Raw genomic sequence first — 19,190 nt, forward strand, 5'->3', positions numbered from 1 at the left:
TTAATTATTATTTAATCAATAAGAATTATATCATAGAATGAAGGTAAAGCATTAGATTTAATTTATTTCACCTATTTTCCATTTTGGCGTTAGTAGTATATTTTCCTTCCACTTCTTTTATCTAATTGACATAAAATAATTAATTATTTATCAAAATGATTCAAGTAAATATTTATGTATGAAAATGGCTTGTTCTCCATAGTATCTACTGGTGCCGCCTAACACACCGGTGGCATTGGCCCCCAATAATGACTTAATCATTGGCTTTTTTTTAATATTATTTTTAGATATCGACATTGTGACAGGTGACACTTGTCTTTATTTTTCAAAATACCTATTAAAAATATGGGTATTCAAGGAGGGAAAAAAAAGAAATTTTGTTTTAAAAGATCCTTTTTGGGTGCCATCGATACGTCAGGCAGCACCCGTTAAAATCTTTTAAAATAACTTTTTTTTAGGTGTTGCTGTTATGTTAGTCAACACCGGTGATATTTAAAAAAAAAAATCATTGTAGAAAGAGTAGTTCAAAACTTTGGTCATTGTTTTAAAAGATTTGGAGCCGACTACTGAGAGATTTGAATCGTAAAAGTCAACGTGAAGGAGGAAATCTCTTCTTTGGTGTCGAAATGGGCACGAAAGGCCACCGTAAACGATGACATCAGTGGCTATTGAGTATGGTGGCTAAGGTTTTCAATTGAGAATAAGAAAGAAAAGAAAATACATAAATAAAAAAACAAAAAGGACAAGTGAGTACGACGTCTAGGGTTTTCAATTGAGAAGAAGAACATAAATTCGAATAGGAAAGAAAAAGAGCATATGGAAAATAGAGAATCAAATGTGGGAAATGAAAGAGAATAACGTATATGAAAAATAGAGATATGAAAGGAAATTTAATATTTTATGGAAAATAGATAATCAAATATGGGAAAGAAAAAAGAATAACAACAATGTAAAATAGAGATATGAAAGGGAATTGAATATTTTATGAAAAATAGAGAATTTAATTATTTTAACTATGTAAAGTTTTAACTTGGGACATTTTCGTAAATAATTAATTATTTTGAGTGAGTTGGGTAAAAAACCCTTTTCCTTCAATTAGGGTCCATTGACCCATTCTTCTGATTCCTTTGACATTTCCTTCTTAGTTGTTGGGCTCATTTGTTTAGTCGGATCATTAACATGCAAGTAAAGAAAACAGACTCTTTCAATAGAACGCCTCACGCTTATGTTGTTCAATTTTTTTGAATATATTTATATTTAATATGTATATTTTGATGTATAATAAAATTTCGGCTGTTATCAGATATTTTCAAACAGAACTATTAAGGTTTTAATTTAATCATTAAATTTAATTGAATTTTCAAAGTATTAATATTATATTAATTTAGTTTTTCTTTCAATTTATTCATCAATTTTTTTCACTTAAAAGAGAATTTCAAAAAATATAAAATGGTTCAATACCAAATAGGACCACAGGCCTCGAACTTCAACAGAGCCTTGATACATTGGGGAAGATCATTACAAGCACACAAAAGGTGCTAGAATTCTGTAACTGTTCAAAACTGCTCTCCCTTCCTGCAGTCATTAACAAGTGCTACAAGGAAAACATTGTTAGTCTCATAATTTTGGATAAGTTTAATCACAATCAGCATCAAGTTTAATCTCTAAATTAAAAATATTCCGCTGCAATGGTAAGGTGAGTACATCTTTGAGTGCCCACAGCTGAGTGTAGACGTTAGTAGGTGATGGGATGTTCCATTATGATCCTTTTACCCATTCTCCTTTCTCATTTATGATGATTGTTGTAGCAGTACCACTTTTGTCAGGATTTGTTAAGTTTGAAGAAGCCCATTGTCACCATCAATATGACAAAATAGTGTCACTTAAATTTAAGAATATCATTTTTTAAATATGTCATAATCAGTTATCTATGTTTTGATTCGAGTGTATTTAATATAGCCTTTAATATCTAAACAGATGACTAGGCTAGAAAAACCCTAATTGATAATATATTAAAATATTTTAAAACTTAGGAGGAGTTTAAAATTTTCATCATAATTTTTAACTTAATTAATTCCATAAATTTTAGATCAATGAATAGTGTCACACTTATCCGAATTCATTTAATAGATTGTTAGACATAAAATCTAATTTTCCTTATTTGTGTGAGAAAAGCATGAAAAATTTTAAAATGAATAAATGATTTAAAATAGAAACACCTAGTACAGACAACCCATTCATGTTTTAAAATATAACATTCATTATTAATATATAAATTTATATAAAATAAATATACACAATATCTAAAAAGTGAAGTAAAAAGAATTCTTCATCTCATTTCTTCTTTCTCTTTACCATATTTCACCTAAATTTAATGGTTAAATCATTATTTGGGACTTGAATTTGATAACTTTTTTTTGTATTAGGGTCTCAATATTTTTTAGTTTAAGTTAAAGTCCTGAATTTGACAATTGTTTCTACATTAGGGGCTAGACTAGACAAACTTTTCTCATATTAGGGCTTGAACTTTTTTTTGTCTAAGTTTTCTGGTAATTGTTCTCACATTGAGTCTGAACTTGACAATACTTTAGGGCTTTCAAGAATTAACTTAGACAAAAAAAAAAGGTTCAAGCTCCAATGTGGGAACAATTGCCATGTTTAGGCCTAACTTAAAAAAAAGGTTTAAACCCTAATATGAGGAAAAATTATCAAGTTCAAGCTCTAATTTGTAATTTAACCCTAAGTTTAAAAGATGCCTAAATTTGAAAATAGTAATATTATTAAACGCTCAATTTAGGGTTAAATCCATGGGGGGTTTATGATGTGAGGATAAAACATTCTTAAATGAGCAAATAAGAGCCAAACCTTTTTGAATGTGTTCAAATAGTTCATGCACTTCATCTAGTTTGCAGCATAAAATTAATGTTGTCGTGTTTAGAATATAACACATGTCAGTTGAGTCAGGTATACAACATCTGAAAAAATTTTATTTGAGTACTCTTGAAAATATTTAGCCCTTATTTGATATTTTAAAAGATTATATCCTTTATGCATCAGAACTCTTTATACTACAAGGTTTTCCAAGCCAAGTACTTTTGTTATGGTAATATCTTTGAGGCCAAGGTGATTGAGGCTTTTTCCTCAAGTTATTTTTAGAGATTGAGAAAGGGTGATTTAATCCAACCGTTTCCAAACAGATGAGGTGCCTCCTCTCAAGATTTTATGATCATTAGATGATTATGGATGGACATCTTAGGATATAGGCACGATGTGCTTTTTATTTAATGGAGACTTGACATATTATAAGCTCTTTTACTTTTTGATAACTCAACTCACACCATTTAACTAGATGACTACCTTGTGTGGATATTTTTATTTTAATTATCTTAATGTAATCTATGAGTTCTTATTTAATAATTTTTATCCTACATCAACATTTCTCCCAGGAACTTTCATTTTTACACCAATTTTCAATCCACAAGGGAATAAACAACCGAAGCTTTTTTAGTTATTTATTTTATTACAATTACCACTCCAAACCGTTACCCGACCCGGTCTAACATTTGATCGCATCAGATACTTCATATCGCTAAAACCCTAAACCCTGCCTGCTGTTCTGAGGTTCTCAAAAGTTTTTCAATTCTCCATCTCCTTCAAAAAGTTTTCATCCCAATGGCTTCAATTTGCAACAGATTCATCAGTAGATCATCACCCTTCATCAAATCCGCTGTTAGATCTAACGGTCCAAAATCCTCTTTTTCCAGATCCGCCGCCGCTCCCTCCATTTCCTCACCTCTCCCCTCCCCTTCCATATCTTCTCTTCGCCGTTTCTCCTCCAGGTACAGCAGTTTTTTTTTTTTTTTTGCTTTTGGTTTTCTAAATTTTATTTCTCTGTTTTCCTCACTTATTTTTTCGTTTTATAAATAGAGCATTACCAGCTCTCTATTAGTTAAAGTTCAACTATTGTTCTTTTTATGATGGCAGGTGTCCATCGGAGCTGGGATCTGTGCAGTCACTGTTGCCGCTACACAGCGCAGTGGCAGTGGCGAGGATGACTTCATGCCTGAGCACAACATCGAGGAGTTGCCGGGCTCTTTCTCAGGGTACACTCTGCTGCACCTATCCCGGCCTCTAGTACTGTTTTATCTGTTTTCTATAGTGAGTAGCCTTTTTTGTTCTTTTTTTTTGCTTCTCCTACTATTAATATGATATTATTTATCTGCTATTATTTCATCTTTTTTAGTTTTGGTATTGAATTTGCTGTTTAAATTGAATAATTCTTTTTTCCTAGTTCAATTGTTTCAGGTATTAAGATGTTAACATAAGAATTCTGTTTTTTTTTTCTTTAGCCTCGTAAATGCTGTGTGTGTTATAATTGTGGTTGAACGCTTTAAGGTTAATAGCAAGATCATATTGATCAAACAGAGCAATTTCTAACTAACACTAACTCAAATTAATGTATTTGATCAATGCCATTTTTATTTTTGAATTCTTCATATTTCATACTTTTTGACAACGCTTTCCTTCATCCCTGTAGAAGTAAGAAGCGAGTAGCAATTCTCTATTTCTCTGTCTTTGAGCTGAGTATTTGCAGTAGACTGTAGACCATGCACTTATCAAAAACCAAGGAATATTATGATTTTTCTAGAAAGTGAGTTATGGGAAAGATGCATAAACTTGTATCTTCATAGCTGTTCATCGAGTTAGCCAGTTAGGCGTAGAGGTAGCTTTTCTTCTAGGGTATTTGACAAATACTCACCCTGAAATGGATAGGCAATTCATGTACCCTTATAAACATGTTTTTATCAAATTCAGGCTTATTAGTAAAAAAGAAGACTGCAAAGATTATATGGATATATTTTTAAGATGCAAGATTTCATGAATTGAATGATCTGGTCCCAGCTTATATCTTGGATGCTACTTGGATATCATATCACAAATGCTTTCTATCTCTGATCCTTATAGTAGTTGGTTGAGGTTAAAGGTGGCAGTTCCTATTGTAGATAACATAGCTAATTAGAAGTAAATTTCAAAACTTTTGTTGCTTAAAACTTGTGGAGGCTATCAGATCGTCGAACTTGCCTTATCTGAGCAAAACAAAATAGGGTCTATGAAATGGGGCTGGCACTTTCATAATGTATCTTAAAGATATCTGACCTGAATATTTGGTTCCTGCAGGCACATAAGTTCAATAAGAGAAATAAAGTGGGAATTTACAGTGACAGGCTCATCCTCATACTCAAGTACGAAATCATGAGTGCCTTTTTAGTGATCTTAAAAGTATTTAATTATGTCAGGATAGAGCCTTAGTCTTACGTTTGTATTTTTATAATCTAAATCAGTTCCATTTTTTATACTCTTCCTATTTTCGCAAAGAAAAGCCTCTGTTAGACCTAACTCGTTGCTCTCTGTTGTCCTTGTGGGAATGGAACACTTCCTCTTGTTCCCACATTTGTGCAGTGATTGGATTGTTTCTTCCTGCCTTCCTGATAATTAGCTTGCTTATGCTATATAGGGAAAGATATAACATCAAGATTTACAAGTAGCATCTGCCACCCCACTGACCTCTTCCATCCAGCTTTGTCCTACAATTGCTTCATTCTTTGCAAATTCTTCTTTTCCCTATCTGTTTAAACATCAGGGTGGATCGTTAGCCTATCCTCAAGTGTAGTAGACACATTTAGACTGAGTGAATGCATTCTAAAGATTTCTGTAATAGAGGTCAGGATATGGTTAAATCACCTTTGTAGAATCATATATTTTACTTAGATTTATTGCACTTAAAAGTGATTCATTATGAGTGATCTAGTCCATGATGGTAACATAGCTGCTCCTTTTCCCAGATGGAATTGATGGTACGTGAGACATGTAGCTGTTTTCGGTGGTGGACCTGTCATCTATTCTTCATTTGAGTTTTATAGATTGAACACTGTTGAAACTACTTTAGATGATCTATTCATAATAACTATTTGAAGTTTTGGTATATTTATAAGTTTGTACAAACCTTCTGGAAAGTGTCCTTAGCTATTCTATTAACATAAGTTCAAAACCAGATTTCATTAATGCCATTCATAAATATTATCTTATTTGTTGAGATTAGGTTGCTGCACTTGTTTGTTGGTTGGGATTAAGTGATATTATTATCATCATCTCTGCTTTATTTTCACATTGTAGAATGGTTTCTGCTGATAACATTCTGATTGAGTGCATTCTGTGTTGGCATAGAGTTTGGTCAATCGGTTCCGAGGTGACTTGTTAGGGATCATATGATAATGAGGAGTGTTCAAAATCAATATGATGGAAGCAGCCAGCAAGGACATGTAGATTGTTATTTGAAAACGAAGTGACATTTCTAACAGCAGAAAAGCTGATTTTGATTCTTACTAGTAATGAGATTGTTTTCTCTAAAGTCTGAAATAAGAATTTTATTGTTATTTAACTTTATTCTTATATGATCCCAACAGACATAACCATCACAATCATCTATCACTTTCCAATTTACTTGCTTCTTGTGATTCTTTCCCTCCTCTGCTGGCTGGCTGGCTGGCTGGCTGATGCTATTTCTTCATTTCCAAGGGCAGGTCACTGTGAAATTACAACATTTTGCTATTAATACATGTGATGGTCCGGGTGCTTCTTTACTTCGTATGACCACTGAGGTCATGTTTTTTTTTTTTTTTTTTTCTATACAATATTGGGGCTGTGGGAATGGGGATGACATGATTTAAAACTCGAGTCAAACGGATGTGTGACAAGAGCATTAATCACTACTTAACAAGATCCGATGTCAAGTTTTCAGAAATTCAAATAATCAGTTTTCTGTCTGATAAAAGCAAAGCCGAATGTTGAAACATGCCAATCAACAACGTATATGCCGTTTTCAAAGTAGATTTGGAAACCACCAAAAGCTTGTCAAAGTTATAGTTTCACGTAACTATTATAAAAGCATTGTAGTAAAATAAATTGTTGAATGGGATTTAAGGAAATCCAAATCAATTCTTTATTATTTGTAATACCATGGCCTTTCCTCCCTCTTTTAATATCTTCTCATATTTTCTTCACTGTTATTGTTTTTCATACAGAAAAAGAAAAGAAATTTTTACAACCCATTTTCTCTCAGAAAGTTGTTTTTATTTGGGTTGTAGACTCGAGTTATTGGAATAATCTAATACGGAAGGATAAATCGGACACCAAATATCTTATTAAGTTGGTATCACGGATCAATCATGTCCAAATCAGCCATGAAATTATTAAAATACTCTTTCATATACAAATTCAATTATATATTTTATAAGGGAGTGTTTGTTTTTTTTTAATATAAAACATAAAATTTGAATAATTAACTTTATCATTATAATAAAAAATTATGTATCAATTTACATAATATTTTTCATCTATATCATAAATTTAATTGTTTTTATAAGGATTATAATCCACTTTGGATAAAGAATTGTTCAGCTTCAGTTTTCCAACGTTGTATTAAAGTAAAACTTGGATTGTATTCATAACCCCACTTTCTCGGTTTTGACAACCTATAAATTTGGTTGGAATTATTAACGAAAATTAAAACTGACTTTAGTTCTTTTCATAATTTTCTTCTTCACTTACAACTTCGTTTTGTTTTCTTTTAGAAAGAGACAAAAAAGTGAAGAACAACAAAAATGATAATAATTATTATTATTTTATTCTATCTCATGTATATATGTAATAGACTTGGTTACAATCTTAGATCAAAGCCTACTTTTATATTTTTCTATACCATTTCTTTTTATTTTAATTTAGCAATATCAATTTAGTTCAAGAAAGAAAAATATGGCTAGTGTTCACTTGTTGTGTAGCTTGACAAATTTCCTAGAAACATACTTGATGTTTCTATACAATCTGGGATGGTTTTGGCATCTATCATTGTTTCAAGTGGACCAATTTCTTGCTCACCATCTGGAAACATGAACATCTTGCAGCAACAAAGTGAAACTTGTGCCATCTGAGTGAGGGCTAATCCCAAGAACAAGATGGGGCCTTGAACATGTTGGGTAATAATTCATTCTTATGCCCCGTTTAAGCTCCCCTTGACTCACCTCTTTTTAACCCCATTAATACTGAAAGGTTTGCTTGGATTTCCTCACCTATCTTTTGCATTTCTCTCGAGTATTCTTCCAGTGCTTCTCTACAATCCATAGGAAAATCAACACAACATAAGATATGTTACAAGTATATAATACTTGAAATGATACAGACACACGAATTATCAATCCTTTCGGGGATCTACATGGGATTGTTACATACTTGAAACCTGGTAAAGAGAGGGGCCAAAACTTGAAGTTCCTGTTTTGAGAAGAGAGACTGATTAAATAAATCATGTCAGACCTGTAATAGGCCCAATTTGTCTGGGCCCAAAATCACAAATAAATAAAAACAAAAATAAAAAAATGTCCAAAATTACAACCAAAATTTAACCTAGTCCATTAAACCTAAACAGACCCTAAACCCAGTTTTCTAGGCCCAAATTAGCCTAGCCCAAACCCGATTACAATAGAAGGGGAAACCCTAACAAAGACATTTACCTTCTTGCGCATAACCAAACTAGATCCTCACAGCGTCTGCGCCTTTCAGCAGCCGAGTCCACGCGTGCCTTCTCCAGACCGTACCTGCACACAAACAAACAAGCAGGAACGAACGAAATAGCAGGAAAGAGATGGATTTTGATTTTTTTTTCTTTTCTTTTCAATTCGGCTACATAAGGCCGATTCCAATGTTGTAAAAAAGGCTCCGTTTTTGGATGGAGAGATAAGAAATAAAAAACAGAAGATTGGAGGGAGTTTTTTTTTTTCGTTTTTCACTGTTTTCTTTCTCTTTTTTTTTTACTTCTTTGTTGCGAACACACACACATGCACACTAAAATACAGAAAAAGGAAGAAAAGAAAAACAAGTCAGATTTGAGAAGGTGATTTTGAGTTTTATTTTCCTCTCTCGTTTTTTTAGTTCTTTGAGTTATTTTATTTACTGCCTAAGAAGAAGAAAAGAAAGAAGAGTTAAAGGTTTTTACCTTTGTTGCGAAGCCGTACCCTCATCCTCTTTGTCGTGATCGGAGAAAGGGTGGGGGATCGGAGATCTTTTGTGCGGCTGGGGTTGAAGCGGCGCTGAGAGAGGGGGGCGTTTGTTTTTTATGTTTTTTTTTTTCATTTTTGAAAAATGAAGATGTGGCTGCAAATTTAGGGTGTTACTTTTGACCCTTGCATGATGTACGAAACGACGCCGTTTGGAGTCTGATCATTGGCTCCAAAACGGTGCCGTATTGGCCCTGTAACCCGCATGTGTGACCCGACCCGGGGAGGATCTGCGTAATTTTATTAATTGGTCCATTTGCGCCACTAGTCCCTCGCTTTTATTGCACGCTACAATCAAGTTCTTTTATTTCTTTTTTAAATTTAACCTCTTATTTCATTTTTGTTTCACTTTAGTCCTTCTCATAACGCAGCGTTCCAAGGTGTTGGGATTATTTCCCCTTTTGATCCCTCGTGTTATTCGCGAGCTTCATTTTAGTCCTTTCTTTTTTATTTATTTCAGATTTATTCCTAGATTTCTGTTTTAATTCCAAATTAGTCCATTGTTTTATTAATTAGTTTAATATTAATTTATTATTATTATTATTTGTTGTTGTTATTAACATTATTGTCATACTTAGTTGCATTTTCGGTTACTTATTTTTTATATATATATCACTTTATTATGCAATTTATTATTTTAAATTCTTTTATTTTATTATTATCATACATTATTATTTTAAGTTTGTGATGAATTATATCGTTGTTTAATCCAATACAATATATTTTAATAACTTCTATCTTATAATATATTTTAAAAAAGCCACTTTTATATATTTCATCTTCAAAGATTTATATGATAGTATCCTTATTTAATATTTTTATATTTTCATGTATACAATTTATATTAAATTATTTTTATTATATATATATCATTGATTTCATACTATTCTAGTTACTACCTTTAAATTTCCTTTAGATTTATTTATATATACACATACTTTTTTTTTGTAAACCTTAAAACTATTACTTATATGGAGTATGTTTTATTAACTCTATTTGGAATCACTACACCAAATGAGGCTTTTAACGGCACCTTTTGTGGCGTTTTGACTACAAATGCTGCTAATAATCTCGCATTAGCGGCGCAAAAAATAAAACGCCGCTAAATATCAGGCATTAGCGGCGCTTCCTGCAAAACGCCGTAAAAGAACATCATTAGCGGCATTTACCATCACGCGCCGCAAGATCTGAAGATCAAAACGCATCGTTTTGGTCTTGATGTATACTAGAATTAGTGGCGTTTATGGAAAAACGCCGCTAAAGGAAGTATTAGCGGCGCATTGCCGAAAGCGCCGCAAAAATCTTAACGAAAACGCATCGTTTTATCCCGCTGTATATTAGCATTAGTGGCGCTTACGAAAACCCGCCGCTAAAGGAAGTATTAGCGGCGCTTACCAAAAGCGCTGCAACATATGTTAACCAAAACGCAGAGTTTGGTCTAGAGGTATGTTAGAATTTATGGCGCTTATGGAAAAACACCGCAAACTATCCCAACCAAAGTGCACCGTTTTGGTCTTGGTGTATGTTACAGTTAGTGGCGTTTAAGGGAAAACACCGCTAAAGCATAATATTAGCGGCGTTTTGAGGAAAGCGCCGCAAAATATCTTAACCAAAACGCAGAGTTTGGTCTTGAGGTATACTAGAATTAGTGGCGCAAAGGGTACACGCCACTAAGGCATACTATTAGCGGCGTTTTCAGAGAAGCGCAACAACATTTGGTAACCAAAACGCAACGTTTTTGTCTTGATGTATACAGTTATTAGTGGCGCATATCAAAAAACGCCGCTAAATCATAGTATTAGCGGCGCTTGGCAAAAAGCGCCGCAAAATATGCTTACCAAAACGCAGAATTTTTTCGTGAGGTATATTAGACTTAGTGGCGCTTATGGGGGAACGCCGCTAAAGCATATTATTTGCGGCGCTTTCTGAGAAGCGCCGCAAAATATATTAACAAAAACGCAACGTTTAAGTCTTGATGTATACTGGAATTAGTGGCATCCACGAGAAATCGCCGCTAAAGCATCGTATTAGCGGCGCTTTTTGAGAAGCGCCGAAAAATATCTTAACCAAAACGCAGAGTTTTGGTCTTAACCATGCATTATATAATGTAGGTTATTATATATGTTTAGTTTATCGTATTTGGTCTATGGCTTATGGTTCAAAGGTTGGGGTTTAAGGTTTAAGGTTGTGTTAAGGGTTTATGATTTTAGGGTTTATGGTTTACAGTTTAGATTAACTAGTGTTTTCTAATTTATATATTAATTAATTTCTTATATAATTGTAAAAGAGATAATATTAATTTGGATCTTTAAAATTGTGTGAAGAATTGGTTATTCAAAATCGATATAAGCTATATCCAGAAGGATATCCCCATCTTATCCCATCTCGGTTCAGTATTTTTAGTGCTCTGTTCAGTATAATATATATATGATTATTAATTTAAGATTTTAGCTAGGTCATATTTAGGGCCGGGTTACTATTTTAAGGTTATTGTAATTGATCAGGAGTACTGTATATATATGATGTAAGAGCTGATCAGATTTAATGTTTAGGGGTCAGGAGCTGGGTTAGACGTTATGGGTTAGGAGTTAAGGATTTATGGTTTAGCCAGGGATTTAGGCGGGTCGGGTTAGGGTATTAGGTTCAGATCTTACATATGTAAATGGAATAACAAAGCTTGGTGGACACTTGTATGAATATAGGGTTACGGTTATAGGGTTAGGGGTTAGAAATTAATAGTTAGGGACTTAGGGTTTAGATCTTATTTAGTTTTTTAATTTATATTTTAAATATGTTCTTACATTTTTGAACATAAATAAAAATTATTAACCAACCAAATCTGAAATAATTAATAAAACACCACATTAAAGCATGATAAAACAATAATTCTTAGAGAAATAGCAAAAAAAATCAATTGGCTATAGAATAAAAATCAGATTAATTAATTGTATTTAAACTTACATATGTTAATGGGATAACAATGCTTGGTGGACACTTGCATGGATTTAGGGTTTAGGATTTAAGGTTTAGGGATTTTGGGGCCAGATCAGGGTTTTGGGTTTAGAGTAATTAGTATTTTTAAAATATATTTTAAAAATTTAATCTAAACCAATTGATGTATTTAATTAATATTAGTTTAAATAGAATTAATAAATAAGTTAAAAAAAGCATTGATATATATATATATATATATGGATGGATATATATAGGTATAATTAATTATTTTGGATATATATGAGGTATATATATAAATAGGACCAAATTATAAGAAATTGAATAAAAATACAAACAAAAAAGACAAGAAAACCTAAACTTTATAATTTTATATAATTCTTATAAATATTACTTAAAAAGTTTAGAATTAATTATTTAAAACGTTACCGTTTGGTTTAAGTAAAATAATTACTTTGTGACATTTTAAAAAAAAACGCCAGAACTCTGCATTGAAGCTTAATAAAACGACGCAGTTTTCGATTACAACTTTAACAATTAGCGGCGATTTTACTAAAAACGCCGCTAAAAATTAAGCAATAGCGGCGTTTGTACAAGACACGCCGCAAAAGTGACTTAAATTTTTGCTAAACGACGCGGTTTCTGTCCACGATTTTTAAATTAGCATTTTCTCTATATTAACTAAACGACGCCGTTTATGTTAATTTTTTGTGGCATTTGTGTTTGAAACGCCGGAAAGGTGACTTGATATATTGGCTAAACGTCGACGTCTAACTTAAGGAAATTAATTTTTAGTGGCGCTTTAAAGGAAAGCGCCAGAAATGTGCATTAAATCCGAGCAAAACGGCGTTGTTTCGGATTAGAACCTTCATTCTTTGTGGCGCTTGTCAAGAAACGCCGCAAATACACAAGCTATAGCGGCGTTTTTTCAATAAACGCCGTGAAAGTGTCTTCAAATTTTTGCTAAACGGCGTCGTCTCTGTACACGCTTTTATACTTAGCATTTTCTCTATATTAATTCAACGGCGCCGTTTCTATTAATTTTTTGTGGCGTTTATTCAGAAAACGCCAGAAATGTGCATTACAGCTTAATAAAACGGCGCCGTTTCTGTTTTAACTTTAAATTTTAGTGGCGTTTTTGCGAAACACGCCGCAAATGTTTCTTAAACTTTCAGCGAAACGTCGTCGTTTCTGTACCGTGTTTTAACTTATAATTTTCCTTATATCTCAGTAGGCAGAAATACATTCCAGAAACAAATTTAGGGGAAAAACGAAAGGGGTAAAATCGATAGAGAAAAAACGAAGGAAGAAAGGGAGAGGAGAACTCAGAAATCTTTTTGAAGGGACGAAGCCTTCAGAGGATACTATCAAAGCTGTAGAATTTGTGGTTAAAAGGTAAGCTTTTTTTTCTGTGGAAACAGTGTATCTTGATTTAGGGTTTAGGTTCAGTGTAATTTGGGAATTTGGGGTTTAGGGTCCTAGTTCAGTCACGAAGCTTGTACCAATTTGGTTGGGAATTTGGGGAATTTGGGAATTTTTGCGTGTCTAGGGTTTGGGAAGAAGTTTCGATCCTGTCGAGTTTCTTTTTTTTCTAGTTTGTTCTTCTACTTTTTGAAGGGCCCCCAAAAATATTTATATTGTTCTATGTTCATGTTTTGTTCCCCAGGAGTAACACTGCATTTGCCCAACTGTTAAAGAAAGGAGAACTGAAAATTGTGTATTTAGGTAAGTTTGCTGATTTGGTCATTTATCAACAGTTGAATGGCTTGGAATTTTTGGTGCATTTCTTACTGCTCACGTATTTATAGTACTGCTTTTAATTCGTTATTTTGGAATTTTGGTGCATTCATTATCGTCAGATTTAGGTAAGTTTGTTGATTTGTTGAAATATGTTTACAATATGGTTCATTGTTTGAAAATTAGAAGCATTTTAGTAAAGAAAAACTATAATTAGAAATGTATATTCAATATTTGATGTGAAATTGTATTTTAGAACTAAATCCAAAAGTATTTACTATTAAAAGTACTCATACTTGAAAATAATTGTATCCAAATATATTACATGTCTTTGGTGCTGGATGTAAAAAATTAATTGGTCTAATTTACAAAATCCATTTGTCGCTTATAAAATTTAGAGTATTAAGCCTTCACCTTTAAATTTTATTTTAAAAAGTAAAATAAAATATACATATTTGTTTAATAAATTATTTTGTTGTCTAGGTGTAATTCCACAATAAATTGGTAATCTACCACAGTTGAGATATCTTTATTTATCTGGTTATTCTCTAATGGTATTATATTACATTTCTTCTCTATATATGCTCGTTTCATGATTCTTATTTTTACTTTTATTCTCTTCCTTAAATTAAATTTATGTTCAATTTATACAAATACATTAAATATTTTATACTCCTGCAAATTTGCTTTTGAATCATGTTATTGCATAATTTCCTTTTCGATGAGATCATTCATTGGAATTTTGGCTTTCTGAATTGCACAGAAAGTTTCCTATTTATTTCCTCTTCACAATCACAGAGGAGAAATATTTTCATGTTGAGTTTTGTGAATAAAGTTTTTGTTACCAAAAGTTGTAAAATTTGGTAAAATTTTTTATGTTTTTAAATCAAATCAGCCCATGCCCTGAGCTCACAACTTACATATTTAGGAGGAAAATAATTTCTATCTAAATTTTTCTTTTGGTCCAAAATGTTTAGATTTGGGTTTTCATCCTTTTGAATACTTAGAAGTACTCAAATTTGAAAATAATTGTATCCAAATATATTATATGCCTTTGGTGCTAGACGTAAAAATTATTTGGTCTAAATTAATTGTATCCAAATTTTATGGGATAGTTTTTGTTTTGGTTTTGGTAATCACGTAATTAAAAACAATAACGACATAATAAATTTAAATTTAATAAAATAATTAAACTTGAAGTTTAAGGATTACAAGGATTTATAGCATTTATTAAATTTTATTTTGTTGGTGAAGTTAGATAAAATCTATCGAAATTAAAATATTTTAGTTGATATATAAATTTTCATGCAAAATCATGAAACTAAATGTTCGCTATAAGCATCATATATCAATTTGATTTTTATTAAGGTTTTTCTATCGATTAAATTGATTTTTGCTTAATGATATATTTTATGTCGAATCTTAGATCAAATTATTTATTAAATTTCAATTGAGTCCATCAATCTAATTGAATTTTTTGCCCTAACCATTCTATGGATGAATGTAGTTCGGTTTTTAATAACAATTCAATCTAGGTTTCTATTAACAATGACATTATAGAGCTATAAGACTACAGTTTCATTAGTTCTAACTTTTTTATTGATCTAATACATATCTCTAATCTCTAACAATGATAACAAATTTAACCCTCTTAAATTTCTACAAAATTGGGACAACAATCTCTTACATTAAAATTTTAAGGCATGCTTCAATTCTAACTGCATAGAGTAAGACTTGCGAGAACTTTTAATATTTCAATATATGAAAATTCAATCTCGATTAAAAGGTACATATCTCTAATCTAATATTATTGTATTCAAAATTTCGCATGTTTTCGTATATTTTGAATGATAAATCAAGTTTGAATAATGATGTAGTTTAATATTCGATATAATTAACTCAAGATGTTCCTAACATAGTTTTATGGTAGGAATTATATAATTTATTTACCTTAAATTTTATTAATTTTTAAAATTAATATCCACATTTTAGATTGTAGATAAGATGCATTGATAGTAATAAAGATAATATGGGAAAAATAATAATGATTGATAAGATAATAAAAGACATATATATAGTTTATATATAATTAAAATGTCACATTACAAGATGTGATTATTAAAATAGCCAACAATTTTTTAAACCTGTTATAACATTTAGACTAAAAATCATAATTGAATAATAGTTTAGGGTTCACAAATTAAATAACTTACATTAATTACATAACTTACAAAAATTAAATAACTTACATAACTTACATAAATTAACTTACATAACTTACAAAATTAAATATCTTACATAACTTACATAACTTAAGTAACTTACATAACTTACATAACTTACATAAATTAAGTAACTTACATAACTTACATAAATTAAATAACTTACATAACTTACATAACTTACATAAATTAAATAACTTACATAACTTACATAAATTAAATATCTTACATAACTTACATAAATGTAGTAACTTACATAACTTACATAACTTACAGTACTTACATAACTTACAGTACTTACATAATACATAATACATAACTGGCGTTTTAACTTACCCGTGCAAATTATTGTCAACGTCAGACTTCAAGAATTAAGAAATGGACCGGTCTTGGATGAATTTGTCAATGGTTAGCAACGGTTATCGAAATGGAGTACAGTATTTTCTAAATTTTGCATTTCAATATGCAAGCCAAGAGAACATGATTCTTTGCCCGTGTAAGAAGTGTGTCAACATAAACTGGCATTATCGTGAGGTTGTATACGAGCATCTAATTGTTGATGGGTTTGTTCGGGGTTATAAACAATGGTTATTTCATGGAGAATGTCCGCCTAGTACTTCCTCTTCAACGATGGATGTATCTTACTCTGGTACTTCTTACCATCAATCTGATAGAGGGGATGACATGGAAGGTATGTTGCGGGATGCATTTAATATGCATAATCATGGTGTCCAGTCGTTCCCAGCGGACTTTGTGGCTTCTGATGATTGTAATATTGAGAGAAATGCTTTTACCGAACCGGGAAGTAGTGTACCTCATGAAGAGCCGAATGAAGAAGCGGTGAAGTTCTACGCGCTACTTAATGACATGAACGAAGAACTGTATGAGAGATCAAAATTTTAAAAAATGTCTTTCTGTATTCGGCTTTTTCAATTAAAATGTTTGGGAGGGTGGACGGGAAACTCTTTGACAATGCTGTTAGAGTTCTTGAGAGAAATGTTTCCTTTTGCAAAAATCCCTCAGTCATGCAAATATATGAAGAAAATGATAAAAGATTTAGGCCTTGGGTACAATAAAATCCATAGTTGCCCAAATGATTGCATGTTGTATTGAGGCGATCGGAGAAATCAACAGTGTTGTCATGTATGCGGCCACTCCCGTTGGATAAGTAAAACCGCAGAAGGTGGGAACGGCGATGAAAATGATGCACAGTCAAGAAAGAAGTCAGTCAAGATTTTGTGGTATTTTTCGCTGATACCGAGTCTTCAAAGGCTTTTCATGTCTTCGAAGACAGCGGAGTCTATGACGTGGCACCATGATGGACGAACCGATGATGGATTATTAAGGCATCCGGCAGATTCTTTAGCTTGGAAATCATTTGACAATAAATTTTCAGGCTTTGCAATTGATCCTAGGAGTGTGAGGCTTGGGCTAGCATCTGATGGATTTAATCCTTTCAAGATCATGAGCACTGCGTACAGTACTTGGCCAGTAGTGCTTGTTCCTTACAATCTGCCTCCGCGGATTTACATGAAGCAATCTTCCCTTATCTTATCTATGATTATCCCTGGTGAGAAAGAGCCCGGGTGTAACACCCCTTACCCGTATCCAACACCGGAATAGGGTATGAGGCATTACCAAAACACATACACTTGTAAACGTATTTAACCGAGTTATAAAATTTCATCAAAATTAAAACTTTCAAAATAATTAACATGTTTCTATAACTTTTCACAATATATCCTCAAAATATTATAATCATAATAATTAGGGCCTGCGAGACCCGATACATACTCATGCAATTTAATGCTTCATTTTCATTTCATTCAATTCGCAATTTCTCATGCTCATAATTTAAATCATATCACTAGCAATTTCCATTTAATTCACGTACAATTCAATGACATCAAGTTCAAAACTAATACGTATTTACCATTTAACTCAATGTTTATTGATTATACCATTCAATAACACATTTATGAAATTCTCAATTTTGCAATGAAAATATCACTTTAGTTTGAATAACAACATCGTCCTGATATAAATACGCTACCACTTATCCATTTACTTTAATTCTTTTGGGCCCATTTGTCACTTACCATCCTTAATCAAATTAGGGAACGGTCACGGAAAATTGAGTACTTCACTTTCACTTTGCCATAGTATAACTATGGTCTTACGTATGATCACTTATCACTTGTCCCTGATCAGATAAGTGTAGCTAGGCTACCACTTATCACTTTGCCACTTGATCAGATAAGTGTAGCACTTATCACTTTGTCACTTGATCAGATAAGTGTAGCTAAAGCTACCACTTATCACTTTGTCTCTTGATCAGATAAGTTTAGCACTTATCACTTTGTCACTTGATCAGATAAGTGTAACCACTTATCACTTTGTTTCTTGATCAGATAAGTGTAACCACTTATCACTTTTTCACTTGATCAGAAGTACTCAAATCCGGCGTTCCGCTCAATTTGACCATTTATTCATATATCAGGCTTACCAACATGTGTTAATTCATAAACCATTCATGACATTATTTCATGCCACATCATATAATGAATACACCATACACACATACTATGAAACTTTCTTTTCACACATGCCATGACCAATAATGCACAAATATAAGTATAATTCATATTTCATCGTTTATCAATTAAAATCAAGCATATGACCAATTATACACAAATCATTCATATATTTCTCAATTTTCCTCCTCCTCCTCTCCATTCCACATCCTTAATGTGTATAACACACTTAAACAACATTAACCATAATTTCAATATTCACTAACATATATATATTCAAAGCTGTTTATCCGAGTCAGAGTCACTAAATTGTTTTTATCTGGAGCTACAGAGCTCTAAATTAAGATCCGTTAATTTTCCCTGAAACTAGACTCACATATATTCATACAATAAAATTTTCAGAATTTTTGGTTCAGCCAAATAGTACAGTTTATTCTTTAAAGTTTCCCCTGTTTCGCTGTCTGACAGTTCCGACCACTCTTCACTAAAAATTAATTATCTCATTGTACAGAATTCGGATAATGTTTTCGTTTGTTTCTTATAAAAATAGACTCATTAAGGATTCTAACCATATAAATTATAACTCATAATAATTTTTGTACAATTTTTAATGATTTTTCAAAGTCAGAACAGGGGAA

General features: G+C 32.0%; 1 protein-coding gene and 1 pseudogene across 9 annotated transcripts; one reads left to right on the top strand and one right to left on the bottom strand.

The window, feature by feature from the left end:
• Window positions 1–3,459: 3,459 nt before the first annotated feature.
• LOC105792064 (protein NONRESPONDING TO OXYLIPINS 2, mitochondrial) lies at window positions 3,460–6,479 on the top strand. Of its 9 annotated transcripts, none has more exons than XM_052634233.1 (4): window positions 3,463–3,839; window positions 3,985–4,158; window positions 5,179–5,243; window positions 6,226–6,479. In XM_052634233.1, the coding sequence occupies exons 1-2, from the start codon at window positions 3,673–3,675 to the stop codon at window positions 4,133–4,135; spliced, it is 318 nt and encodes a 105-aa protein (XP_052490193.1). In that variant the 5' UTR covers window positions 3,463–3,672; the 3' UTR covers window positions 4,136–4,158; window positions 5,179–5,243; window positions 6,226–6,479. The 9 variants fall into 9 exon arrangements, with proteins under 9 accessions (XP_052490195.1, XP_052490194.1, XP_012475900.1 ...); XM_052634237.1 differs by having other exon boundaries at window positions 3,985–4,103; XM_052634232.1 differs by lacking the exon at window positions 6,226–6,479 and adding an exon at window positions 5,844–6,086.
• Window positions 6,480–7,931: 1,452 nt separating this feature from the next.
• LOC105792065 (S-norcoclaurine synthase 1-like) overlaps window positions 7,932–19,190 on the bottom strand; it is a 28,646-nt pseudogene continuing 17,387 nt past the window's right edge.

The sequence above is a fragment of the Gossypium raimondii genome, chromosome 8 (genome assembly GCF_025698545.1).
Source record: "Gossypium raimondii isolate GPD5lz chromosome 8, ASM2569854v1, whole genome shotgun sequence".
Lineage (NCBI taxonomy): Eukaryota > Viridiplantae > Streptophyta > Magnoliopsida > Malvales > Malvaceae > Gossypium > Gossypium raimondii.